This window comes from Chelonia mydas, chromosome 3, assembly GCF_015237465.2.
Source record: "Chelonia mydas isolate rCheMyd1 chromosome 3, rCheMyd1.pri.v2, whole genome shotgun sequence".
In the NCBI taxonomy this organism is placed as follows: domain Eukaryota; kingdom Metazoa; phylum Chordata; order Testudines; family Cheloniidae; genus Chelonia; species Chelonia mydas.
Genome location: NC_057851.1, coordinates 144,715,558 through 144,743,230, shown reverse-complemented (window position 1 = coordinate 144,743,230; position 27,673 = coordinate 144,715,558). Strand labels below are relative to the sequence as shown.

General features: G+C 48.9%; 1 protein-coding gene across 4 annotated transcripts in view; it reads left to right on the top strand.

Moving 5' to 3' along the window:
• Positions 1-27,673, top strand: part of MDGA1 (MAM domain containing glycosylphosphatidylinositol anchor 1) — a 183,831-nt gene that overhangs the window by 139,092 nt on the left and 17,066 nt on the right. For 3 of the 4 annotated variants that reach the window (XM_037895528.2, XM_043543498.1, XM_037895529.2), the window contains 4 exons: positions 9,765-9,942; positions 10,962-10,985; positions 19,301-19,453; positions 21,181-21,315. In XM_037895528.2, coding sequence (XP_037751456.1) covers positions 9,765-9,942; positions 10,962-10,985; positions 19,301-19,453; positions 21,181-21,315 — 490 coding nt within the window. The remainder of the gene's footprint in view (positions 1-9,764; positions 9,943-10,961; positions 10,986-19,300; positions 19,454-21,180; positions 21,316-27,673) is intronic. The other variant, XM_037895530.2, reaches the window with a different exon arrangement.

Here is a 27,673-nt window from a genome sequence, read left to right as displayed (position 1 = left end):
TTAAAAGCACTAACTAGATGCTCACAACATAGAGGGAGTTTTACAGGTGGGGAAACTGAGCCACACAATGACTTGTTCTAGTCTGGGACAAGCAGAAAGGATGACACAGTTGTTAGGCGCTAGCTTGGGACTTGGGAGACCCAGGGTCAGTTCCTTACCCTACACAGACTTCCTCTGTGACCTTGGGTAAATAATTTAATCTCTCTGGGTCATAGTTGCTCATCTGTAAAATGGAGATAGGGCAATGTTACTATCTCACAGGGGTACTGAGGATAAATACAGTAAAGATTATGAGGTGCTTAGATACTGCTGTAATGGGGGACTGGATAAGTTCTAAAGATATGGGAAAATAGCGTCAGGACTGATGAGAATTTGGGGAGTTCTAGCTCCCGTCTCCAGTCAAAATGTTTTCTGAGATTCGTGAACCTTTCAGGTGAATCAGTCTGGAGCAAAACTGCTATTCCCAGCTTTGCCATTGATTCACTGTGTGTCTTCTTTAACAAGTCAGTCCATACAGAATGCAGCTGCCCAAACTCCTCCTCTTAGCCCATCAATTTGATCGTGTCTCTCCGCTCTTTGAATCCCTACACTGGCTCCCCATCTGCCATATTTAAGCTTCTTGTCCCCTTCAAAGCTCTAGAGAACTCTGCCCCAAATACGTATCTTCTCTTGCTGAGCTTGTCACCCCCCTACTCCACCAGCATTCCCATCTTCCTCAGCCTGCTTGTCAGCTTCTTGCACAGTGCCTCCGGGCCTTTTTCCACATGGTCCCTTATGCATGGTACAACTTCTCCAAGCTCCTCAGCAAAGCCCCTCACCTGTCCATGCTTAAGTCCCTTAAAATCCCACTGCTGCTGTGCTGCCTACAATGAATCTAGTTGATTTATATAGAAATGTCTGGAGAGTGGCCAGCACATTATGGGCCCTACCATTAATAAGTAGCAATAATCACTTAAACTCTGTATGTGGTTGTAGGCGAGTTGCTTACCCACTCTGTGCCTCAGTTTCCCCATCTAGGAAATATGGATGCGTGCCCTTGTCGTAAAGAATGCTGAGACTTAATTAGTGTGAACAAGTCTTTGAAGATGTAAAGCTATACAAATTCCTTATTTTAATTTTAACAAGGCCATGAACACCTGGGAGCTTCACAGTTCCCTCTACAGGGCTCCTTTCAGCTTCACAGCAGCAGCCGGAATAGAACTTCAGGGCAGGGCCTGTCTACTCTGTGTCTGTACAATGCCTTGGCAATGGAGCCCTGTCCTTCACTGGTTCCTAGGCACTACTGTAATAAACATGATTAATAATGGCATTTGCTTCCTCCACATCCCAAAACAGAAGCGACTCTACCACAAGCCAAAGGAGACTCTCCATCAGCTGTTAGCAGCAGAGGGTTGATGACGCATGGCTGGGTGGGTCTGAGTCCCTCCTGTAGAAGGCCGTGATGCAGTTCATTACAGCGTTGTTGGTTTTATGTATGGGGAACCACTTGGAACTCACTGGGTTTGTCTGAGCTGGCGCTTGTTCTGTTAAACTCCCAGCCAAAGGAAAGGTTTGCAGGAATGCCTGTGAGATCACAGCCCTAGGGGAAGGAGCTCACTTGGTATCATGGGTCCTTCTCCTGCTCCACTCAGACAGGCTGAACTGGAAGGGGAGGCTGTTTCGCATCCTGATTTGTGCAGCCTTTCAGAGTAAAAGTCCCTCTTTGCTGCCATCACCTTGTTCTCAATCACAGCCCAAGCACCTGCATGGCTACTCCTGGACTGGACATAAATAGGCTGCTTGGCTGAGGCTGTGAGGTGCTAGTGGGCATGCAGGAGAGACAAACCGGACCCATCGCTGCCAGCGTCGTTGCATTTGAAGCAGTTCTTAATTGCCTACCGTTGCAAAGAGGCTGTCGCAGAGGCAGCACTGGTTGCTGGGTGTTATTTACTCAGCTCTGTTGCTGATGGTTTTTTTTTTTTCCAAGCCCCTTTGAGCAGCCTGTTCCCCAGCAGGCAGGAGTAATTACAAGCCTCGCACTCTCCTGGCCCCAGCTCTGTTATCACTCCTGTCTGTGCTCGATTGAGATCAGCTCAGGAGAGCCCAGCTGCTTACTCGTAACAGGATCACTGCCAGCAGGGCAGCTCCAAAGGCAGCTGGCTCCTAACAGTCCAGTGGGGAGAGGTGGGCATCTTACCACATTGCACGTGTGTGTGTATGCCTGAGAGAGACGGTTTGTCTACAGAGCTGTGTGTGAGAGAGAGAGAGAGAGAGACTGGGTGGGGGAGGGAACGAGACTGAATGGTGTCTGTGTGCCTGTGGTTTTGCACCAGCTTGTGTTTATGCATCTATCTTCTCTCCCTTCGTTCCCTGCACAGGGGCCCGTGTGATTGGAGATGGGAGTTGGGAGTTCTTTTCCCAATACCCTAGCTATGTGCTCAGCCAATGATCGTGTGCACTCAGCCACCCTCTCCTCATTTGCTGCCTAGGAAGGAATGTCCAGGAGAATTAGAATGATTTAAAGAACAGAGGCAAGAGATAAAGAGTTGCGAGAGGAGATATAGGAGAGGAGGGCTAGGGCTCACGCTCCAAGCTGAGACGTAGCAGGGAGCTGGGACAAATAAGGACAGAGTGTGGCAGGAATGAGTAATGACTCTGGGAATCATGATGTTTGTGGTTGTTTGTGTCCCTTTGCTCTAATCTGCTTGTCGTGTATTCAGCAAAATTTTAATATACTTTTTTTTTTTCTCATCGGTTTTGATAATCCCTCTGAGGCTTGGGACTGAAACTGGTTTCCTTACTGCTTGCTTGCTTCTCCATCACACACACGCTGCTGGTTTGTTAATAGAAGATTGCTTGTGAGGCTGCATATACTGCTGTAGGGAGACTCGCCAGCACTAGTTATGGCTACGTTATTGTAGGGTTGAATGCAAACACTGCGTGTTGTATGGCTTACTGTATTGGTGCACACCCTGGTTTGTTCGTGTAGGGTTGCTCGTGAATCCCAAACCCACACAAATGCAGATTTGTTATTGTAGGGTTGCTAATGATGGCTGTCCGGTGTGCTCTTGCGCTTGTTATTACAGAGCCGTGCAAGAATATCGGGATGACTCACTGACTTGAGATAGGGTTGCTTGTGACTGCTAGGCTGAATGTACTCTTGTGTTTTGGCAAGGTTCTTCAGAAGTGCCGTGCTGCACAAAAACGGGTTTATTATTGTAGGGCTGGTAGCGTTGGCCAGGAACACCGTTTTCTTGTTGTAGGATCATTTGTAGCACTTAGCTATTGACAGACATTTTATTTATTTATGTGTGAGTAAAACATAATTTGATTTGAAAAGAAAAGCCCCTACTCCACAATGCCATGAGCTTTGCAAGCAGAAGAAATGGCAAGGAATGGGTCTCTTGCATTCAGCATGTCCCTGTGTGATTTTTTTTTTTTTTTAAGCAGCTGGGAGGGGTAAGCTAAACCAGCCCAACTCCATGCATCTCAATTTGAAGCCCCTGAACATGGAGTCTGTCCTCTCAGTCAGCCTGCCCAATGGCCATGCTGGAAGCTGCACCTTGTAAATGCCAAAGGTACTAGGTCAAGGGACAAGACTGGTTCTGTAGCAGGAGACAAGCCTGGAGGACCTGCTGGCAGTGTGTGATGGTGAAGGATTAGAACTAGGAGACACAGTCCTGGATGCTCTTGTGCAGGCAGCTGTCAGTTTGTGGGGTTTGGGTATGTAAAGCTTCCTGCAATGGCTCAAGAGCATGAGTGCCAAGTAGGAAAAGAAACCAGAGAGTTATGTATAAGGTGAAAGCGCGCGCGCGCACACACACACACACACACACACACACGTTACAGTCTTAAGTTTCAAAAAGTAATAGAAGCTTCTGTAATAAGCCAGTTCTATATATCCCTTAGTGCTTCGCCTGAGTTAGCACTGAGGATCTCTTGTTTAGGCACAGTAAACCTTGCACTCCCCTGCCACCCCCCAAATTCAATCAGCACAGAGATACAGTTCCTTCTTGTTAAGGGTTTTTATTCCCTCCTCCCTTGTGCTCTGAGCTGTGAATTCAGCTGATGGGAGGAATCCTCTTGCATGACTTGTCTTCAAAGCGGGGAGGGCAGAACAACCAACATCTTTTGTCCTCTTTCACGTCCCACAATCATCTGTCTGGTGTTGATATATCCTGCCCAACAGGAAATGTCTAACACTTCCTGTTGTTGGTGTCACACTCTTGTCTGGTGATTTACACAGTCACAGCACCTCACAACACAACTGCTCAAATATTACCTTACAATATGAGATGCAGACGTTAGAAGTAACATTAATTCACGCAGCAACTCGCAAGCATTCAGTAAAGTATAAAGACTAAACACGTTCTTCTCCTTCTCATATCTCTTTTAACAATACTAAGACACAGGTGAGCTGGACTGCTTCCAGCAATGTATTTGTCCGTGTTCAGTGGAGACAGGGGGACCTTGGCATGAGCCAGCATCACAGGGCATTTATATGCTTGTGGGATATTCATGACTGTGTATGTGTCCACGTGTATATGAATGCAGGAATGTGTGCAAGTGTGTGCACCTGTTTGTGAGTACACACATGTTGATTGTATGGGTGACTTCACCCTTCCCAAGCACTTTGGTGCACCATTGTCCATATGTGCTCTCCCCTCCCCCCACATCAGCCTGCATAATGTCTGCAGCAGGCACTTTGGAGGCTGATGGGAATGGTAGGTTTTTTCCTCCCTCTCCTTATTGTAAATGGAAGGAGGTGAAGGCAGAGATGAGACTGTGCATTGCTCTGGCTCCCCTGGCAGCTTCCCGTGCCCTGTGATGAATGAGCTCGTTGCTGAGTCTTGTGTGCTCCCCTCCGCCGCGGCTTGGGAATTTCTAATAAGGGGGCCAGCCTCAATGCCGGTGCGTGTGCGTTGTTAACGGCACAGAGTGATATTAGCTCACAGCGCTGGGGCAGCATGAGCAGGAGGAGAAAAGAGAGTGGAAGGGAGAGAGCGAGCCAGAGCAGCATGCAGTGGAGTACAGATTTAGGGGAGAATGGAGCTGGCAGCATGGCATTCCAATGCAAGAATAACAGAAACTACTCCCAGATTGCTGTGCACAGCTGCAACCTGCTCTGCACAGAACTGCTGCTGTCAGTCCTGGGTGGAAGCACTCCGGAGAGCTGGATCCGGCCTCCGCCCTGCTATTGTTGTCTGCTGGGCCTGAGCTGGTCATCGTTACCAAGCACCTGCTCCAGGCTTACAGAGCAAATGGGTGGCTGAGGCTGCCTGGAACCAGTCCTTGGTCTCGCTCATGCTGCAGTTTTGCACTTTAGATGGTGCCTTTACAGTGGCCATGGCCCCTCCCCTCCTTCGTAGCAAGTTTGGGTTTGTGCTGCCACTGACGCATAGGCACCCGTATTTCCAAAAACTGTGCCAGGTCAGTTCTGCAAAGATCCCAGGCTGTGGGGACTGCAGAGCGGGTGCTTAGTGAGTTCTGGGGCTGCAGGAGGTAGGAGGCGATCCCTGGCAGGAGTGGGCTCCACTGATCCCCGGCTGCATGAGGGCCAGCAGGAGGCTGAAAGGAGAGCTGCTGAGTAATTGCTCTGCCCATTCCTGCCAGTCACCCCAGGACATAGAGGGGGATGTCTCTTGCCAGGGTGGGTGTTTGAAAACTCAGGATCATTGGCAGGGAAGATAGTGGCACCTGCCTCCACCCAGAGCACCTCCGGACAATCCTAGCAAGCTGCAGCAGCTCTGGGCTGCTCTCTTTGATCTACCCCTGTAACACTTATGTCACCGGTGTGAAATGTGCTGGTTGATGCCTGTGAAACTGATAATGTTGATGAAATGACCAGGGCTCTATATCAATTGCTCTAAATGCCGACAGAACTGCCTGTGACCTCCTGGCTGTAGAAATTTTGAAGCATTCTGTAGATGTCTCCCAGGGTATTCTATTAAAAGACTATAGGACCCTGCTGCTGGGTCAGCCCAGTTCCCAAGGAACAGGGGTCCACAGCCTGAGAACTGCCGCCACACAATGGCACTTGTTGGCCCCACTGTGGACAGTCTCAGCAGAGGAACCAAAGTCTGAATGGGCCATGGAGAGTGAGTTTCCCTCTCACGCCTAGTGAGGGCCATAGGAGCTGGAACTATGGATGCTGGGGGGGCTGCTGCAACCCCTGGCTTGAAGCAGTTTCCATCCTATACAGGGTTTATACTTTGGTTCAATGGCTCTCAGCATCCCTGGCAAGGGCCCCTCCAGGGCAAGGGAATGTTGGTGGGGCAGTGTGGGGAAACAGAAAGTATTTTTAAGTGCATTTCAAACAACTGAGTAAAGCAAGCGGGCCCCTGTGCGCTGTTTTCCTCCCCTCCCTCTCATGTCTAGGGAAAAGCTAAGGTCTCCAAACACCCCAGATGTCACCGGCTGACATCCACTGTGCTTTGATCGCACCAGGCCTCACAAACTGAGCAAGGCCGGACCAGTTCTGCCCTTGGATAGGGACCCTTGAAGGACAGCCTGGGTGCTGCAGGAAGTAGTGCTGGTGATTTAGTAGGGGGTGGGCTCTACTGCAAGTCAATGCCCAACCCAGTAGAGAGCCATGCAGTTCGGACCACCCCACCCCCACCCCCTGACCAGCCAAAGTGCCCTGGTATTTTCATGTCTTTTGGCTTCTCTCTAGTCCTACCTTTCTATTTGTTTCTCTACTAAGGGGAATGGCTAGAACAGGGAAATGATCCCTGGCTCCTGACCACCTTCTCCTTAAAGGAGGAGCTGGCCCTAGCCTTTGGATCAGGCTCCCCTTATCAAAGAGCCCCAGCTCAGGACTGTATTTATCTTTCCATTTTGGCATCATACACTGCAATCCTCACCAGCAGCCCCCAGTGCTGGATCCCAGACACACAGCTCTGCTGCGGCCCCTCACCAAAGCCAGAGTAACCCATTCTTGAGGCCTAGGCAAACATTCACTTCTGGGCCCCTACCGTGCTGGAGAAAGAGCAGTTTGTTTACTCGGTGCCCGTGGCTCTGTTGGGCGTGGCACAGTGTGGCTCAGCTGGGTGTTAGGACTTCCTCTGCCAGCCCAGCCACTGGGGCCGATTTGTGCGCACGCTGAAAGAACTTCACTTACTCGAGTGAGCGGCGTTGCAGCCTGAAGCACGGGGTCACAATGCCGCTCAGCTTTGGCCTGGTTAACCCCTTGTCATGGTGGAGGAATGTCCGGGCCAAATTTGAGTGGTGGCGTGACGCTGTGTTCCAGCTCGCTATACCATTAACTCAAGTATGTGAAGTTCTTTCAGGTCAGGGGCAAACCCACATCGGTTTTTAAAAAAAATCGGGGCCTTAAGCATGTGCCTCGTTTGCCTACGTGTTAATCTTGTCCTGCCTCTCAATCCTGACCTATGGCTCCCCATTCTCTCCCCTGACCTTCCAAGTCTGGGTGCGGCACACACAACTTTGCCCATATATTTCGGCCCCAGCCTACCCTACCCACCTCCACCCCTCTGCTATTCCAGTCGAATCAATTCAAAATTAAAGCTGAACAGGTAGGCTGAATATCAGGTTGTGGGATAGTCAATCAAAGGAAGTGGAGGAAGCCCCGTTGCTTGGGACATTGAACACCGGACTGGGCAAGGCAGTGCTGAAGAGACTATAAGCAGGGCCCCATGTTCTCTGCACCACAATGGGACCAAATTTTGTGACCAAGGGCCCCCCTAAATTCTGCATCAAGAATCCCTACATTGCTCAGCAACGTTAGTGAATTTAATGTATTTCCATGACATACACTCCATTCCCACCCCTCTGACACCCAAACACACACCGCTATGAGTCATCATTTAAAACACTCATATGATAGATCATTCACCAGGGATCGTTTTCAGCAACAGGCATTTTTGACAATGGATTTTGTTGCTCATTTCTCCACAGGTCCCAGCACTCTGGGCTGCCTTCAGGCATCATGATGTTATCTAGGCAGCCTGATTTAGTCTCCCATCCATGATCATTGCAGGAACCATCCTACCAAAATGACTCTCAGGTCTCTGCTGGACATGTCCATACCAATGCAGCCTAGCCTCACCCAACTTGTCTTCAGTTGGGCCAACCTGGATTAGACCCCTCCCAACCTTATTTCATTTCTTATCACAGAGCATCCAACTATTTGACCATCTCAACATCTTCATTTCCATGGTTGAGAGCACACTGATTTCATGTCTTGTGCCTGGCCAGGTCTCTGTTCCATGTATTCGAATGGGTTGAATTACAGTTTTGTACACTCTGCCTTTTAACTTTACTGGTATCTTTGTATCACTGAGAACTGGGGTCAGCTCCTGCATTTGCACCAAGCAGCTTTGGTACGATGCCAGGCATCACTCAGGAGAACATCATTGTCCACAACCATTGATCCTAGCTATTTCAGTTCTTCCACTCCTCTAAGCTCTCTGCCTGTGCTATCCTTTATGGTAGGTCCTCCTTCCTCAGCCTTACCAATGCTCACACTAAGTCGTGCCTACTGAAAACTGTATTGTCACTGTTAAGTGTTGGTTTGCAGGGTCTCATAATCTTCTGCACATATCACTAAGTTATCAGCGAATCGCATTTTTCAAGGCAGTTCCCTTCCGGGATTCTCACTTATCACAGCCAGGAGAGCTGCAAACAAAAACGGACTCAGCGCAGACCCTGGTGCGGGCCAACATTTACTGGAAATTCTCTCCCGTCACCCCATTTGGTTTTTGACTACAGTACTCGCTCCATCATACGTATCCTGGATAAGATGGACATATCCTTCCAGTACACCTCTCCATCACAAACTAATTCTTTTAGAGTACGACCATACCCCTTCTCCAAGTCCACACAGACCAGGCCCAGTTGCCGTCTCTTTTCTCTGACCTTCTCCATGGCAATCCATAAAGCAAATATGGCATCAACTATGCTCCTTTCCATCATAAAGCCGTGCTGACCCTTCCAAATTTCAACTCTTCCTCATGGATACTTTTCAGTAATCGTCTCCCACACCTTCATAGCAGGTGACGTCCACTTAAGTGGACGATAATTAACACACAGTGTAATATCTCCTTTCTTTTTAAACATGAGCACCACAAAGGTTTTACATCATTCATTCAGCATTTTCTTTTTCTTAAGAATATCATGGAACGGACTTGTAAAATCCTTGATGCCGTCCCTTCCCAGTGACTTCAGCATATCGAGACTTCATCTGGTCCAGGTGCTTTCTCCTTTTTCATTTTCCTACATGTCTCTACAACTTCTTCCTCCTTTATGGAGGGGAAAAGGGAAACTCTTATTTCAAACCCAGGGTGTGGGGCTTGAACAGCTGACCTGTACTGCTTGTCCAGTAGATATGCTTGCGGGAACTGATGCCCGGTGCGCCTGGCTGCAGCAATTTAATGGAATGCGCAGCAGAAATGCTGAGTTCTGTGCTACGTTGTGGAAAGGCCATATTCCATGCGCATGGAGTTATGGAGTCCATGGGCCCTGACTGAGAAAAATGGGGCAATTCTCCTCGGAACCAGTGTTTCAGGTTTTCTGTCGCATTTTTGAGGTTATCTTCCCACCTGTAAGGGCTAGAAGTTTCTTTTCTTTTAAATGAAAGCTGAGATTCTGGAGCACAGTTCGGTGGCAAGAAATGATTTCTACAGCCAATTTTATGGCCGTAGATTACACAGGGCCTTGACTGTGAGGGAACGGAGGCCTGGGCTGGATGGCCCACGGAGCCTTTCAGACTCTCATTGGCAGGACACTAACATTGATTCCATGGGTTCTAATTTTTTTCCTTGCAGCTGAATCAGAGGAACACTGTCCAAACGTTAATTCCTGTGAAGAAGATGGAGAAAGGCCTGCTGCTGGAGCACATCCTGCGCAACCTGAAGGTTCCCCAAAGCTATGAGGTTCGCCTGACGCCCATCACCGACTTTGGGGCTGGTGATATGGCTGCCCGCATCATCCGATACATGGAACGTAGGTATCTTCCCCCTACATCCCACCCAACAGAGCAGGGTCAGGGTCCCTTTCAGCGTTGGGTTACGATTACGGGAGGGAGTCTCAGGGTGATGCAGTGTTGTGGTGACGCAGTGCCATCGCTGCCCTTTGACCATGGCTCTGCAGCCTTCCTCACCATGGGACCCCATGCAAAGACTTGGGGTAGGGGGCCAAATTCATTTTACATAATGTTATGTTCTTTGACTTCCAGCCTGTTCCCAGTCAGGCTACATGGCCCCTTTGCTGGCGGATGATATTAGGCTCCTCCGTTCATGTTAGGGCAGAAGCCATGGGCATTGTGTTGTAGCCGGCCTGACCACAAAGGAGAGAGGATCTGGGGGGCCTTGGAGCAGTTTGTTCCACGACTCTTTTCGTAGCTAAGCCAACGTGTTGTAGCTGTGTTCTAACTCCTGTGGCGCGCAGGGCCCTCTCCCTGATCCTGCAGATCACTGGACATACACTCCGCTCCCACGCCACATTCCTGCAGGACACCGAGCTGCTTTGATATGCTCTCAGATAGTTGCCCTCTCAGTTTCACTCAGGAGTTTGGGCCCCATCAGTTCAGCATGCAAAACCCACCTATTTCAGTTCCATGTCATTTTGCACAACTTTCCATTCCCATGGGGTACTATTGTGCCTTAGTTTCCCTAGGGATTCCAGTCCCCTTTAGTTGCACACCAGCACCTAGGCCCTACTGATTTCCTGCAGGGTGGCAGACCCTATTCTAAGAGCTACCTCAGTTTTCCACCGGGTGTTAAGCAATGTTGCGCTGAACAAAAGTTTTGCGTCTGGGGTTCTGTCTGCATTTTGAAAATAGAACTGTGAACCCACAAACTCAGGACCTTGGTGTGTCCCAAACACAGGGATTCTCTCATTTGCAGCTTAGGGGCTGTGGGTGCTTTGGGCATTAGTCACATTTCTCAGTTTTGATTTTTTTTTTTCCCCTTGGGGAAACACATGCTGTTCTAAACCCTCTTGTTTTCTGTTTCCTTTCCCAGCGATTAACTATCCCAACCCGGCAGGTAAGCAACGAGGCCTCCAGTTTTATTTTTGACTATACTGAGCAATACCTGCTGGGGCAGCCATGGGCAACTACCAGACTTGCCAGAAAGAATGGGGAGGTTGCAGCCATGCCTGGGGTGCTGTGTGGCACAGGTGGCTTTGCCAGTTCCGTTCCCCTAAAACAGCATGAAATTTACAAGCACTGAAAATTTCCTCCACCAACAAGTGCTCTTTGTTGTAACCCTTCATGTCGACAGGAGAAATACGGCACATGCTCCTATCAAGAGGGGCATCAGCAACTCAGCATTGTCCCAACAATGTCTGGCTTTTTCGGAATAACCCGTCTGGTCTGAACTGGGAAGGGAGCTGCCTGATACTCCTGCGGGATGTTGGAGAATGTTTTCCAGCATGGATCTTCTTCCCCTGCAAACACCCACACCCCTGTTCCTTATTCTCCTTTCCCAGCATTGTTCTTTTGCCCAGCAATTGCTCTTCCAGTTATGCCCTCTGGGGGATACACTTCCAGCCCAAAGCTTTAAGAGCTGGCTGCAGGGCCTGATTTTTCTAAGGTACTGAGCACCCATAGTTCCGTTGACTTTGAGCGGAGAGTCCTCAGCATCTCTGCATAATCGGGCCCTGGATGTTTAACAGGAATAGGACGGTGCCCAGAGTTCTTGAGAGAGGATTGTTTAGGGTGGTCCCAGAAAGTTAGAACTAGTGGTGGAATCATCTCCTCCAGGTGGAGGAGGGGATGCCCCATTGGCTGAATCACAGGGAACTTGGCAAGGTAAATTGGGGAGAAGTTCCCAGGTTGACAGAGCACTGACTGGTGGTCCACAGAGAGCAGGCTGGTCCCATAGTGGTGGCGGCTCCTCCTTGTTTCTAGCTGCCAAATTGAATGAAATGAATGAAACAAGGTGTGGTCCACACTCTGAAGAGGTTTTTGAGCCCCTGCACTAGGGAGTTTTCTGTAGGAAAAGGTTCTGCCCTAGCTAGGGGCAATAGCTTCCTATCTAGTCATGAGGCTTTTCTGTCTGTAATTCGTATGATTCTGGGACTTCCCTCCTACTAGCATGTCCCTTCCCACACGCTGCAGCGTGGCACCTCAAGTGTCTCATGTGCCTCCAATTCCCACGTCTCTTGAGTGAGGGCTGCAGCTTTGCCCCTTCTCCCAGCTCCTTGCCGTCTCTGGTGAAGACGCACTGGGAAACATTAAACAAATTGCCAGGGTCCTGTATTCTGTGCATCCAGAGCACGTTCCCTTCTGCACCTGGCCTGGAGAGAGATCCCATCTCAGTGAATGGGGGAAATCTTTCCTTCTGCCACTTCTTTTCATGTACACATAACTCTCGGGAAATCCTGTGGGGACCTCTATCTCAAGAGTGACCATGTCCTTGGGCACTTGAGAAGTGGGGCCTCCAAAATCTGCCATTTTGGCTGCTTGACAAGGGCCACAAGACTAAAACAGACCTGATGCAAATGGGTACGGTTACAGCCCCCCTTATATTTCGATACAGGAGAACAGTCGCAGGTCCCACTGGTGTGCTCCATCTTGAGGCAAGCTGCACTGAATGCTGGGAGCTATGTGCTGCTCCTTGTGGGTCCTGCCCACCGCATGAAAGATGTGAGAACAACTGCATTGTCGTTGCTTTGGCCATCCCCACTTTATAACAACGCCCCTTCTCTTCAGACCTGCTGACCAGCGAAATATGGTCACGAAGGCTGCTAGCTTTGTGTCCATGCTGCAAAGATGATAACCCAGAATGGGACCCCACCCTTTGGAGCTGCTGGCTCCACAGATCAGCAGAGTGTGCCTCTTTGCCCTTAACTCTCCTTCCTTCCACTTTGAATTCCCTCCCGAATGCCCAGCTGTCTGGAGCAAAAGGCAAAGATGAGATGATTAATGCCCACAGCAGCCTGATCTAGGGCACACATAATGGTGATTAATGTACAGACTTGGAGTGTCACTTAATATAATTATTTCTTCATGCATGTTCTCTTCTGGCCTAATAAGATGTTAATGATGTTGGGCCATGCATGCATGTGGCATGGTTACAGGTGCTGGGGTTATACAGCATCAGCGATTCAAAGGGAGGGGATGAGATACTTAAGTTTCATGCACTTTGAGGTTAGAGACAGGAGTGACCATAACCAATAAAAATACATCCAACTCTAAGAAGTTAAGTGATACCTTCTGTTGTTTTACTGGATCCCTAACTCCCTGTGGTCAGTAAAGATCTCTTGGCACTTACTGTAAGACTAAGGGTGTTAACCCAGGGCCAAATTCTAGCTCGGGTGAGTCTGTTCTTTCTCCCAGAACTCCTCCTGCTGGTTCAGTTGGTTACAATCTTCACTTCCTATTCTAAACTCTTCTTACTCTTGTGCAGAGCTTGTGTGTGCAGTCAAACAGCTGCCACGTTCACTCCAGAAGTGGTTGGTGAAATGATTTCCTCGTATGTCCAGTCCAGCATTCTGACATCCTTGGAAATTATTCCTAGTGAAATATAAGAGATTATTGTTTTCTCTGCCACAGGTCATCCCCTTCCTGAGCAGGAGCAGTGTTCCAGTCTCAATGCACTTTGTGCTAATGCGATCTGTCGTCTATTGCACGCAATAGAGGGTGATTGGCCCATAGGATTTACCATGCCTGAATAGACCTAAGGAGATTGATTCATCCAGGCCATTGTTTACACCTAGTGCTTCTAGCCCTGCCTCTGCCAATGGCCAATGGCAGATGCTCTGGAGAAAGTTGAACCTCCTCCCATACTGTGAATGTGCGGGAGTAAGAAATGAGTGGTTAGAGCATGAGTCTGAGATTCAGGTTTCTCGAGTTCTGTGCCCAGCCCTGGGAAAGGAGTATGTGTGCCTAGTGGCTCGAGCACTAGACTGAAGTTGGAGACTCCTGTTTCTATTCCCTGCTCTGTCATTGGCTCTTTGTGCAATGAGTGCAAATCAGGCTGTACATCGTGCTCGGTCTTAATTTCCCGCCTGTAATACGGAGATGATGGTTACGTATCTCCCCGGGGTGTTCTGAAGCTCACTGAATGAATGTTTATAAAGCACTTTGAGATCCTTAAGTGGAATGCATTATGGGTCTAATAATACTGAACACTCTTATATAGTGCTCTTCATCCTGGCGTCCCCAAAGCACTTTACAAAAGGCGATTAAGCATCACTGTCCTCACTGTACAGCTGGGGAAACTGACACACCGAGGGGAAGTGACTTGTCTATAGTCACACAGGAAGTCAGTGGTAGAGTGGGGATAGAACCCAGCTCCAGACAGTTCCATGTCTTAGCCATCAAACCACTTCTACTATATCCTTTTTGAGACAGGGTGACCAGAACTGCACACTGTATTGAAGATGTGGATTTATTTTGTGGCATTATGGTATTTTCTGTCTTATTATCTGTCCCTTTCCTAATGGTTCCTAACATTCCATTAGCTTTTTTGACTCTTGCTGCCCATGGAGCAGATGTTTTCAGAGAACTGTCTCAGAGCCCAGAGAAATGTTGACCTCTTTAGAGGTTCCTTGGTTTTGCTGTTTGGCTTGGATGGAGTGGAAGCATGGTCTTCTATTTTAAAGCACAGGACTAGGAGTCAGGACTCCTGGGTCCTATTTTCAGCTCTGCCTCTTTCTGTCTGTAACCTTGGATGAGTCCCATCCTATTTTTGCGCCTTGGTTTCTCCATTCATAACATGGAGATCATTATATTTCCCTACCTCAGAGAGGGACTGAAAGGCCTAGTTCATTAATATTTGAAAAATGCTTTAAGAGCCTCAGGTGAGAAGTGCTAGAGACTGGCAAAGTATTACCCATATTAAGGTCCCCACCACAGATTCTCAGCAGCCTGCGTGTGCATGCCTCACAAGCATTGTCAGGTTCTGGTATCTATTGGCTATGGGATGGTTCTTCACTTCCTGCCCTGCCCTGGTGTGAGAGGTGCTTCCTTGAACCTGAGAATTGGGTACATTTCAGTGAAGGGGAAGGGATTCCAGCCTGGAGGTATTTTAATATTAAAGGAGTTACAGGCCATAGTTCTGTTTCATGCCCAGGAATCCATGTCTTGGGCTGTGGCAGGTGGTCCCCGTGGAACAGTAATAGTGGTTTCTGATGTTAACTGCTCAAGTTTTCTGTCCCATTCTGTGAGGGGCTTCATCTCACAGGGACTCCATTCACATGGCTGTTTTCACAGCAATTCTGTCCCTCCTCACCATCGACCCTGGTCTCACAGGCTCCTGGGCACTCCCTGTTGTTCACCGTCAGAGGCCCAGCTAGCTCTAAGAGCCACCCAGAAAGGTGACTCCACATACATCTGTACTAGCCGCACCTGGTCTTGAGTGTTCCCTGGGCCCTGACAAGTCACAGTGCAGTATCTGCCTTTCTGCTCTCTCCTCCCACCCCTCTGCCATCTTGAGGGGTTTTGGGGGGGGGGGGTCCCCATGTTCAAGTTCAGTGAATTTTATGCTGGTGAAAAGTACAGCCTGTCACCCCAAAGACGGAATTGCTCTGCCCATTCCTAGGACGGGCTTCCCGATCTCCTAGCATGCCCTGCCCCTGCCAATGTGCCTCTCCATGGAGCTGTTCCTTGACACAGTCATTTACAAAGATGTAACTTCAGTGGATGCCACCGTGTAGGGCAATGCCGTTGTAAAGCGAACTCTGTGTCCAGACAGCCACAAGGCACAGGTGAACATGGAGCTGAGTCCTCACCAGCACCCCCAAGCCCTTAAGGGTGTCCCCACAATTCAGATGCTGTTCCTTTCCATGTTTTCACTGTGTCACACACCAGCCTGCCTGCTCAGTCACTCTGAGTGGGGAAGTATGTTTTGGGTAATGACACACAAATGAGCACACCTTGCATTCAGCGAACCACAACCAGCAACCCGTGAACTGTAGTTGGGATTACCCAGGGGCTAAACCATGGCAAGTAGTTCACTCTGGCAGGGCTGATTGTGCTGGTTTGGGAGCTGGGCCTGCTGGAGGTGAAGCCAGGCACGTTGGTACAACCTAAGCACATTGGATACTGGTGGGTACCAGCCTCCCCTGTCATGATCTGAAGGTCTCAGCGCATCCAGCAGCACAGCAGGTCTGGATCTCAGCCATCTTATTCACATAACCCCCTGGAAAGGACACGAAGCAGTGGCTGTCTCGCTTCTTCCCCTGCCTTTTGGAGCTGGAGATAAACCAGCCATGGAGAACATATGACAGTGATCCCCATGCCTCCAATCTCCCAGGCTCTTGCCAGGTCCAGTCCCCACTTCTCCCTCCTCCTCTTCCAGCTTCAGCTGCAGAACAGCCCCCTGCGCTCAGCACTACAAAGCAATAGCTAATTTGGATTAGGATGCTAATTAGAAATGAATGGACTGAACGGAGAACACTTAGCCAGGGTTAATCAGAAGTTAAATGGGCAGCCGAGCTCCCTATGACTGCATTTGGCAGTTTCCTGCTGAGCTCCAGGGGCCTGCATTCAGCAGCAAAACCCAGCTGCCCTGGTCAGTGAACCACTGTGGTTGAGTCCCTCATGGACAGAGCATATGGCTCAGGTGGTAGTGAGGACCATGTGTGGATCCCAGTGGATCTCGGAAGAGGTCAATTTTTCTTCCTTTTAACCCTCCCAAGTCTAACAAGGTCGGTGCTATCCAGTCCCCATAGTGATGTGCCATCAAGGAGAGACAGGCATACAGTAGAAAGAGGGGACAACAATTTAGAGCCCCAAGTTCTATACTCCAGATAAGGTCTCCAGAGACACTGACTGAGCCACTGAAATCCACACGACCCCGGGCTCTCTCCCAGCCAGTTCCTGAAGCAAGCCACATCTGGAATCACACTTGCTGGGGATACAGGAATTTGGAAACATAGGAACTGATGTCAGAGCACGACTCTCATTTACATACCCACAGGGGAAATGTGTTGCTGGGGCTTAGTGCTCAGCTTTGTCCCAAAGCAGGAGGATTGCTAGCCCCTGTCAGTTTCTCCTTTTAAACGTGTTGCTTCCCAATTTCATTGGGTGCCCCTTGTAGAGAAGAGCTCCTGGTGGAGCTCTCCTGCAGTAGCTCAGGGCAGACTGTTAAGAACCAGGGCACAAACCCCCCATTGGCTGTGAGTGCTATACTTCGATTTCACCAGCAAATTATCAAGTGTAAACACCTCAGGCACTATAACTTAACATGGAGTCCCAAACAGTCCCCTTCAGTACTCCAGGTAAGCCTGCCTTTGTGATAGATACACCATGAATCACAGGAATATTCAGGTTACTCACAGTCCCAAAGAATCAGTCACTTACTCCAGGTCAGTTGCACTTCAGCTCGCATACCAGAGACAATGTTTGTAGCCAATCCTATACTAAACTATCTAAAGATTTATTAACTAGGGAAAGGAAATGAGTTATTTACAAGATTAAAGCAGGTGAACATACATACACAAATGAGTTACAATCTTAAAATTCAAAAGGTAATAGAAGCTTCTATAATAAGCAAGTTCTATATGTCCTTTAGGTCTAACCGAAGCTAAGCAGCTGGGGATCCCTTGCTTATGCCTAGAAACCTTCTCCCCCTCCCCCCGAATCAAAGCAGCAGAGACATCATTCCTCCTTGTTATGGGGTTTTATTCCCTTTCCCCCACCCCTATCTGCTTTGAGCTGCAAACTCAGCTCATGAGAGGAATTCACTTGCATGACTCATCTTCGTGGGGTGGGCAGGGGAGAGTAAACAACAAAGTCTTTTGTCCTCTTTAATGTTCCACTCTCGTCCTTCTGGTGTTGATGGGCCTTCCTTGTCAGTCAGGACATAACAGCTTCTGTTGGATGCTTATGTTTCACACTAGTTTATGTCTCTGTCCTGTCTGGTATTTACACAGTTACAGAGGCTTACAATGCAAATGCTCAAATATTACCTTGCAATATGGGATACTGATGTTATAAGTGAGATCATGTTGAAACACTAAACACATCCTACTAATTCTAATACCTATTTTAACAATACTAAGACACAGATGAGCCAGACTGATTCTAGCAATGTATCTGTCACTGTTCAGTGGAAACATGGGGACCTTGGCATGAGCTGGCACCTGGTCTGTCAGGGTCACAATCCTGATTTACCTTTGCTGCACCATTCACTAGTTTTTATACCTCACTTGTGTTCCCTCCAATTCGCTTCCTCTCTAAACTGAGCAGTCGCAGTCTTATCCAATTTCCTGACCTATGGATCTCTCTTTCCAGCCTCTAATCATTTCACCTGCCATCACTGGACCCTGTTCTATTTCTGCTCTATTTCTTTCCTACATACAGCTCCCATTGGCTTCAACAGAATCCCAGTGCAGGCATCCAACGTCAGTGGTTGGGCCTTGATCTCCTTGACCTGGGACTAGTCCTTTATCATAAAAGTTAAAGGTGGCGAAGCCTTGTCAGGTCCCATTTGGTCCACTCTGTGGGAACCAGTGTAACATCAGGTCTACGCTAGAAGCTTTTGTGGAGTAGTATTGTCAGTTGCGGGAGGAGGGTGACTTTTTAAAAAAACATTTCTGTACCAGCAAAAGTGTCCAGGCCGTTACATTAGCATAAAAGTGCTTTTGCTTGTATAGCTTGTTTCACACCAGATCTACTCTACAAAGATTTGCTGCCATAACAGAGTGACGAGAAAAAATCATTCTCCAACCAACACAACTGTGCTGGCAAAATCCCCTGTGTAGATGCAGCTTATATCAGCAAAAGAGTCCTTTGGCCGATGTAGCTTTTATGTCATTCGGGGAAGTGGTTTAACTTCACAAGCAAAGGAACTTCTTTGCCAATACAAGTTGTGTCTCCACTAGGGGGCTTTGCTGTTATAGCTATGCCTGCAAACCTCTTCTAGAGTAGACCTGGCTTCAGATTCTTCCCTACGGTGCATTTGCTCATGTTTGGTCCGGTCTGGTTTCAAATACCCTGGCGATGTGGCTTCTACTGGGAGATGATTCCACAACCTAGCAGATACCGCTTTCAGGAAACTTTTCTGGTATATTTAGCTTACATGCTCCTTTTACCTTTCTATAGCTCTTCCCCTGTGGAGCACCTACTGATTCTCCTTTCTCCTTGGTCTTAATACCCTTATTCCACTGTTGTAGACAGTCGCATCCTCTACCCAAGCTATATGTGTTTAAGCTGATTAAGCTTTCCTCCCTGGTTAGTACCCTGCCCACCTATCCCCGTGGTGACATGGATTCCTTCTGCACTGATGCAGCATTACAGTGCAGAGTCACAGACACTGACTTGCGCACTCCCCCCAAGTGAAAAAGCCAACCCAGCAGGTTTGGGGAGTTGTGAAGCTCAGTAACTGATCAGCCCCTTTTCTGCCCACAGATAACACCTGCCGCTTTGAGGACGAGAAGATCTGTGGCTTCATGCAAGACAAGATGGACAACTTTGACTGGACCCGTCAGAATGCCTTGACTCAGAACCCCAAGCGCACTGTCAACACAGGGCCACCCACAGATATCAGTGGCACGCAAGAAGGTATGCAGGCTTCCAGTTTTCCTGTTGCTCAGCTCTGTGCGTATTGTGAGGGTGGAGAGCCACTGAACTGTGTCTTGCCAAACCCTTGTCAGGGGCTCCTTAGCCCTCAGCCCCCTGCCCCCTCACCCCCATTCCCAGGATCCCGAGGATGGAGTGCTGATCTGCTTTCCAGGCACACGCATCTGCTCTGCATGGGGTGCAGGGAGCAGGCGGTTAATTTGCATGCTACTGATTGGCATTAAATATACAATTAAAACGCCCACAACTTTGTTTAAAGGAATAGTGAGAGCTCGTTACCAGCTAATTGCCCGCTGCAAAATGCCCTTGTCCTATCTGATGCTTGTTTTGAAGTCACAGAGGGAGAAGAAAGTAGGAAACTGCTCTAGTACTTAGGAATGTCCAAGTTGATTCCAAACAGATGTTATCTTAAGGAGGGAACCCAGTGAGGCCACCAGCCCACCAAGTCTCCTCTGTGCTGCATCCACTTGGAAGCGGTTTGGGTGAGCCCTCGAAGGCTGGGATTATAAATGTGAATGGTGAGGGTAAGTACTGAGCACCCTGCTTTGGAACAGCCTCCTTATCTCTGCTTTGTGATCTCCTCTGATTGCCAAGTCTCTGGTGCAGTGCAGATGTGGACGGAGCCCCCTGGATGGGCAGGGAGCATATTCTGCTGTTTTAGCCTAGCAGTATTACATTCCTCCTTCCGTAGGAAGGGGAATGAGCACAAATATCTGAACCAAGAGCACATGGGAATCACCCATTTACCATCCAAGTAAATTGCTTGTCCTGTAATTGTTCTCCAGCATGAAAGGGACACTGGTAAAATAAACAGCTGGATTCTAAATCTGTATTGCATTGTAAAGCTGTTCTTCTTCCCTGCATTACTAAGAGGAGGCCTACACTTAAAACACCGTATGGCTGTAGCGCTTTAATGAAGACGCTCTGTGCAAACGGGAGAGCGCTCCCCCCTCGGCTTAGCTAAGCCGCCTCGCCGAGAGATGGTAGCTATGGCAACAGGCGAAGCTTTCCTGCTGACATAGCATTGTCTACACTGGGGGCTAGGTTGGTATAACTGGATTGCTCGGGGGTGTGGATTTTTCACACCCTGGAGTGACAGTTCTACCAGTATAGGTCTGTAGTGTAGACCAGTTCTAAGAACCCCTCTGATATTGTTATTTAAAGATCTTGCCACCCAGGGCAAATTTGTTGGAGCTTCTCACTCAACTGGGCACAGTGAAATTAGAGTGATCAGTTTCACTTTTTCCTCTCTCTCATCCATTTCGCACCCCAGTTCTCCTCCTGCACAAAGCAGTCAGATTTGGGGTTCCCAGTGCTGCAGGGGTAGGACTTAATCTCTCTTCCCCGCCCCGCCCCATCCCAAAATTTGAAAGGCATGAGCTCTGCTATGCCAGCTCAAACTGCTGGCCCATCTAGTTTACTGTCCTGCTGCCACTCCTCAGTACACTCCAGTGGCAGGTGAAAACCACCTGAGCAGGATCAGCAGGGCACAGCTGGCCAAGAACATGGCTGGGTGCTTTCAAAGCAAAGGCTGCTCAGCCAGGGGCGAGAAGGGCAAGGCTGACACCTTCTCCCAGCATTTCTCTCCATGTTAGGTTAGTTCAGAGCCTGCCCTAAATGTTGGTTCTAAGTTGTCAGCATCTCCTTTGCTTTGCAAGGAGGGAGACCCAGTGCATTGCCTTTCCCCACCTTTCCCTCTTGGTCTGTAGGTTATTACATGTTCATTGAGGCCTCCCGGCCCCGGGTGACAGGAGACAAGGCCCGGCTCATCAGCCCCCTATACAACATCACCGCCAAGTACTTCTGCGTCTCCTTCTTCTACCACATGTATGGGAAGCACATTGGTGAGTCACCTGAGAAGGGGCAACACTGGCCTGGGGTGGGAATCCCCCATGCGGGAGGGTCTTCCAGCCATGTCTGCTCTGTGATCCTCTGTTATCCACAAATAGTCCTTTTCCACTGCCCCAGTGCAGAGCTGAATGGGGCTGTGAGCCCTGCATTTAAAGCCTTCTCTGAAAAGGGCACCAGTTCCCTGCAGTGCCTACCCTGTACCTTGCAGTAGCCCTTCCACCCCTGAGTCTCGCACTCCCTACCACACCAGCACCATGCCGCATTCCCGCATGAAACAGTGCTGTGCTCCCTTGATCACCCCCTTGCTGTAGAATACCTGCTCCCCATCACCATCCCCTACAGCAGCCCCTCACCCCTGCTCTTCTATCCCCAGCACTGGAGCATAACGTCACACTCTTGCATCTGAGCTCTCGTTCTCTCGCCACACCTCAGCCATCCCACGATCCCCCTTATTCCCTCCTTGGCCAGCTGTGGGTGTTCCCGTCTCTCCCCTTGTAACAGTGAGGTGTGATATCACAGGAGAGACTGTGGGCCTGGAGGGGTGCAGAGGGAATTGAATCAGGGGCATATTGTCCCTTTGTGGGACATAAGGGGAGAATGGGGCTCCGTGGTTGCTGGAGTGGTTTTGGGGCGGAAGCCAGTTCTGGCAGGATGACAGATCTGCGGGGAGGGGGTTGTATCCTGAGGCAAAGCTATTCTGAGGGGGCATCTTCCCCCACCCTGCTCCTCTGACTACTGAGTTGGAGCCCATGTGCTTAGCAAGCACCATGGAAGAGCCTGGCACACTAATGAGTTTCCATATACAGTCATGGAGTAATTGCTAATTTGTCACCTCTTGATTATAATTTCATTAATTTGAATAATAGATGCACTCTTCCCAGAGTGCACCAGGTTATTAATCACCTGCTGGACTGGAGCCTGACTGAAAAATCACAGCCCAGACAGGAGTGTGTCCGCCTCCTGGTAAATGGGGTTAATTAACAGCTCTGCCTCAACGCTATTGAGGTCAATGGCATGGAACGTACTCCAGGGACCAGTCCCTTCCTTACACCATGGCTCCTGTGTGTGGCAAGACAGAAGAGGCTGGGGTGCAGGATCTGGGCACTTCCTGCCTGACTTGGATGATTCTGATTAAGTGGCTGTGAACTGCTTCCCAGCAATGAGGAGGTGAAGGTTGTCCCAGCAGTCACTTAGAAGGTGTCCACCCCTTGACCTTCAATGAGGACTCAGGGATGGTCTAGATCAGTGGCTCTCAACCAGAGGTACACATACCCTTGGGGGTACGCAGAGATCTTTCAGGGGGTACATCAACTAATCTAAGATATTTGCCTAGTTTTACAACAGGCTACATAAAAAGCACTAGTGAAGTCAGTACAAACTAAAATTTCATACCGACAGGGACTTAATACTGACCTATATACTATACACTGATATGTAAGTGCAATACTTATATTCCAGTCAATTTATTTTATAACTCTATGGTAACAATGAGAAAGTAAGCCATGTTTCAGTAATCGTGAGCTTTGACACTTCTGTATTTTTTCTGATTCTGTAAGCAAGTAGTTTTTAAGTAAGGTGAAACTTGGCTTACGCAAGACAAATCAGACTCCTGAAAGGGGTCCAGTAGTCTGGAAAGGTTGAGAGCTACTGATCTGGATAATACTTAGTCCTGCCAGGAGTGCAGGGGACTGGACTAGATGACCTCTCGAGGCCCCTTCCAGTCCTACGAGTCTATGATTTTGCCTTGCACTCTCAATGTCGTGACGATTCAGCGGGATCTCAATATGCTCGTACTTGCTGTATGAGTGGGCTGGACTGTGCTAGTGCTCTCAGGGGTAGGTTGTGCTGAATTTACACCCATGTCAGTCCCACTTCACACCAGGATTTTCTGTGCCTGCTGGACTCCTCCAATCATTCCACAGCGATTGGGGCACAATGAGGTACTCGCATGGCTTTGTGCATGGACGATCCTGACCTCCTCTGATCAGGTCAGCCACAATTGCCTGTTGAGTGAATCAGGAGCTTTTGCTGCGGACTGACCAGTGTATGTTTTTACCCAGCCCTTCTCCAGACATCACAGGGCTAGTCTACTCTGGCAATGTTAAAGTGCTGCCGTGCTTTCAGTGCTGGGGCACTGTTTACACCGACGCTTTATAGCGCTGAAACTTGCTGCGCTCAGAGGGGTGTTTGTTCACACCCCGGAGCGAGAAGGTTGCAGTGCTGTAAAGCGCCAGTGCAGACAAACCCTTAGAAGGCTTTTCCCCTTCATCAGTCCAGCACAGAGTGAGACAGACCAGTGGCGGAAGGAGGAGTGGCAGGGGGAAAAAGAGAGCTCCTCCGGCCTTGCTTAGATTGGGCATAGGGCATTGTGCCTCATACAGGGCACTACAAGAAACCCCTTCTGCAGGACAGAAAAAGACCCTCTTCCCATTGGAACCGTGAAGCACCCACATTTAACACGGTGGTCTGGGTTTGGTTTGGAGAGAGGATGAAATGGATGCAGATGGGAACAGATGCACTGGAGTTCTTTTGCTATGGGCATTTTAACCCTTTCTGCGTTGACTCCAGCTACTAAGAAGCCAGAAAGACTCAGTGACTCCAGAGATTTGGGAAAACCACTGGGTCCCATTTCCATGCCCCACCCTCAGGAATCTTTCAGCTTCTGTTCATTTCTCCATTCAGACTTAATATGATCCTTCCTATCTGGTCCCCGCTCCCTTCTTGCCCCCCAAAGGGGCTGTTAAATTTGTGCAAGGTGGCTGGATTGGTTAATGTTAATGGTATGTGATGATTTCCCAGGGTGGGTGCTGCTGAGCTGACGGTGAATTGATTCTTTAAAATGCAGACTGACTGGATAGAGTCAGAGGGGAGAGAGGATGAGGGAGAATTCTTTTCCCTCTGCCTGATGGAGCTGTGGCCCAACAATGCATCCTTCCATAAATCTGAGTTCATATACTTACCTTCTCTCTGTTTTAGGGTAGTGCCCATCACTACAGTCTCGAATCATTCTGGCTTCAGTATAATTTGCTGGGACACCAGGGCAAAATCAGCATGTTCCCCATAAATCCGAGCACCCACTAACCCTAACACTGCCCTGCCTGTCTCACCAAATCTTGTTCTGTAAGGTGACCTACCACTATACCCTACGCTTTGGGGTCAATTCCCTCCTGCTGGCATGAAGCTGACTAGTCTTCCAGGGGTGGCATGTCACCAGCTCCTCTTCTCATCCCTCTGGAATCTGACCCAGCATTGGGGATCTCCACTAGTATCCACCACATTTTTGCACCTGATCCTTCCCTGGATGCTCCTGCCTTCAGCAGCCCTCCAGCCTGAGGGCTCTCTGGGCAGTAGCTAATCTCCCCCATTAAGGACACACTGTGGAGAAGGCTCTGTGGTTAAATCTTGAATTCCAGTCTGTATTTCTTGCTCTAAGAGCAGTTTTGCTTGCACGATCAGGGGATCAAGTGCGGCCAGGCCCTGCAGCTTTAGCACTGCTGAAGGGTGCCAAATGTGATGTCCCTTGAGGCTGAAGTCATCCAGCCACAGAGCAGGTCCAGCCCAGTCAGGGCTCCAGCTTTCCAGTTCATTCAGTCATTGGTCTCTTCACTGGGACCTGTTGTGCCAAATGAGGAACTGGACTGAGACCTCCCACCCAGCCATGTGTCACACCTGACAATCTGATGGCGATGACTTAGTCACTGCACATCTGAGCCACTTTCCTTTCACTCCCCCTAAGCTGTCCCCACGTGCACCGTGCACACTAGTGTTTATATCCTGGCCAGCACAGCTGTACCAGACCCAGCACTAGCACGGGCCCATCATATCAGTGCCAGCCTGTGTCCCATTTGCATGACCAGAAGTATGACAGCAGGCCCAGGGCCAGCATGCATATGAGCCCCAGCTTCTCCTGGCAGCTGGCCCTCCACCATGATGCCATGCAGCCCTCTGCCACCATGGAAAGAAGAGGGGTAAAAGTCAACATTTATTTCTTTTTAATCAGTTGTTTATTACCTTTTATTCCCCACCACCAGGACTTGGAAGCTGCTTTACTCTCACAATTTGACTATAAAATATCCATAGCCATCCATGCAAATCTTCCCTGGGAGAGTTCTAAGCCACTGCTCGTTTATAATAGATATGATGAAGGAGAGAAACCGAATACAAATGGAGAGTTTGTAGCCGGGGTATAAAATATTCAGTGACTAACAGAGCAGGGCAATGTTGACTGTCTTTCAGCTGAGCCGAGAGCTCAATGGAGGGGAGCTCTCTGGGGGCACTTCCCATTCCCCTTGAGTTATTTGGCTGTTGCTTCTTACACACACACACACACACACACGCCTCAGAATTAGGGTTCCCAGTGTCCTGTGATCTTGAGATGCCCCGAGGAACCTCGAGGTGGGGGATCCCCTTTCTACAATGCAGGGTGGCAAAGCATTTTGTTTGCAGTAGAAGGAAATCTAGAAAACAATTATCCTTAGCCCTTCTTTGGTGTGTCTCATTCAAGGATCCCTTTACATTTCACTTCACCCACATGAATGAACGAATTCACACACCCCATGAAGGGGTTCAGTACCATTAGTCCTGTTTAACAGCAGAGGAAGCTGAGAACCAGAGAAGAGTCTTGCCCAAAGTATCATGAAAAGTCAGTGCCACAGCTGGGAATAAAACCCAGGAGTCCTGACTGCCAGTTCCCCACTTCAGCCATTACACTAAGCTCCCTCCCTACAGGATACTGGCATAAGAGATTAATTGCTGGAGCTGCAACAGTCTCTCTTACCATGACTAATCATATCCAGATCCACAGCTATTTATCTGTGGTGCTTCTTGCTGTAGTAGTGGTTGGGCTTCTGATCAGTGCTGTGCAAATGATCCACTGTTCCAGGACAGCACCAGGTCTCTTCTCCCCTGACACACACACACATACACACACACACACCCCCTCTACCTTACAGTGAAGATTGGGATGCCTCCTTCAGTTACTCGTGTTGTCCGTTGCAGTCGCAGATGGTGAATGGTTTGGGGGTCTCTCAGAGCAGGGGATTTGGCTCCTCTTAGGCATAGCACCTTAATGTGTGGGGCCACCATGGTAGGTGGCTTCATGAGCACGATCAAGTGCCCAGACTCCAGCCCAGAATGCTTCCTCTCTCATAAAGCAGTAACTGTGCACACATTGGAGGTGCTTGGGCTGAATAGCCAGTCATATGACTACTTTCATCCAATCAGTGAAAGGGATTTTTTCCCCTGCCTTCGGATTCATGATGTCACTGCTAGCCAAGGTCAAAATGTTCAGGTTTTCTGCTACATTTTTACCAGTGCTAGTTGCTGCCATGTGAGGTCTGCATCCGAGCTCATGGTGGGATGTGGCCACAGAGAGGGAGGGTGGGAAATACCCCTCCTCCTATCAGCTGACCAGTATTAAAGGTGCTTTTAATCCAATCCACCTCTGACTGTGATCCAGTCTGGTCACCAAGTTAAATGGGGTCTGGCCTGGCCATTAGCTGGATGGGACGCCTCTAAGGGAAACGTGAAGTGATGCTGGTGATTCAGCGGGAGCTGGGTTTTTTGGGTCAGTATTGAAACAATGGTACAGGGATGGGGGCCAGAGAGGTACCTAGGTAGACAGAGGTGTCAGCTTTCAGATGAAACAGAGGCCCTGATATTTGCAGGCATTAATGATCCCAGGGCACTTTTCGCAAGATTCAGGATGTTAGCCTCCAGGCTCCTGACCAGGCTGCAGGGTCGGTAAATTCATCCTGTAGACCTGTATGTTCATCACTTCCTGTGTTGTGTAGTGTTACTGAGCAGGGTTAAAAACAGCTGCTACTTTCCACCCTGCAGGTGGCTGCTTTTTACTAGTGGGTGAAGGGGGTCCCACTAGATAACACATCGTTTCTGAAACATGTTGAATTATCTCCAGAGGTCACAGCACTGTCTCATGTAAGATTCTGTCATTGAGCTGAACTGGAGAAGGCATATTTCTCCACATGGGCATGATTCACATCCCTCAAGGCTCTTGGGAAATAAGTTGCAATAGGAGCTGAGTGAACAATTTGTAATGAATAATTTATTCTATACATTTAACCCTTTTTTTGTTCACGAATCATCCCTAAATAGGCTCTGCCTTTCCCTGATATATTTGTTTGTTCAAAATGTATTTGACTATTTTATGCAAACAAATATCAGTTCACAGGTTGCTTGCTGTGGGCAAGGAGCATTCAATCCTCTGCTATACTTCAGTGTACTCTGATAGCAGCTGTTGCTTGTTTATTTTATTTTTTGGAAGTTGCTCAAATGTCATGATGAGGAGCAGGGTTATAAATACTTGGCAAGATAACCAGATATTTGTACAAT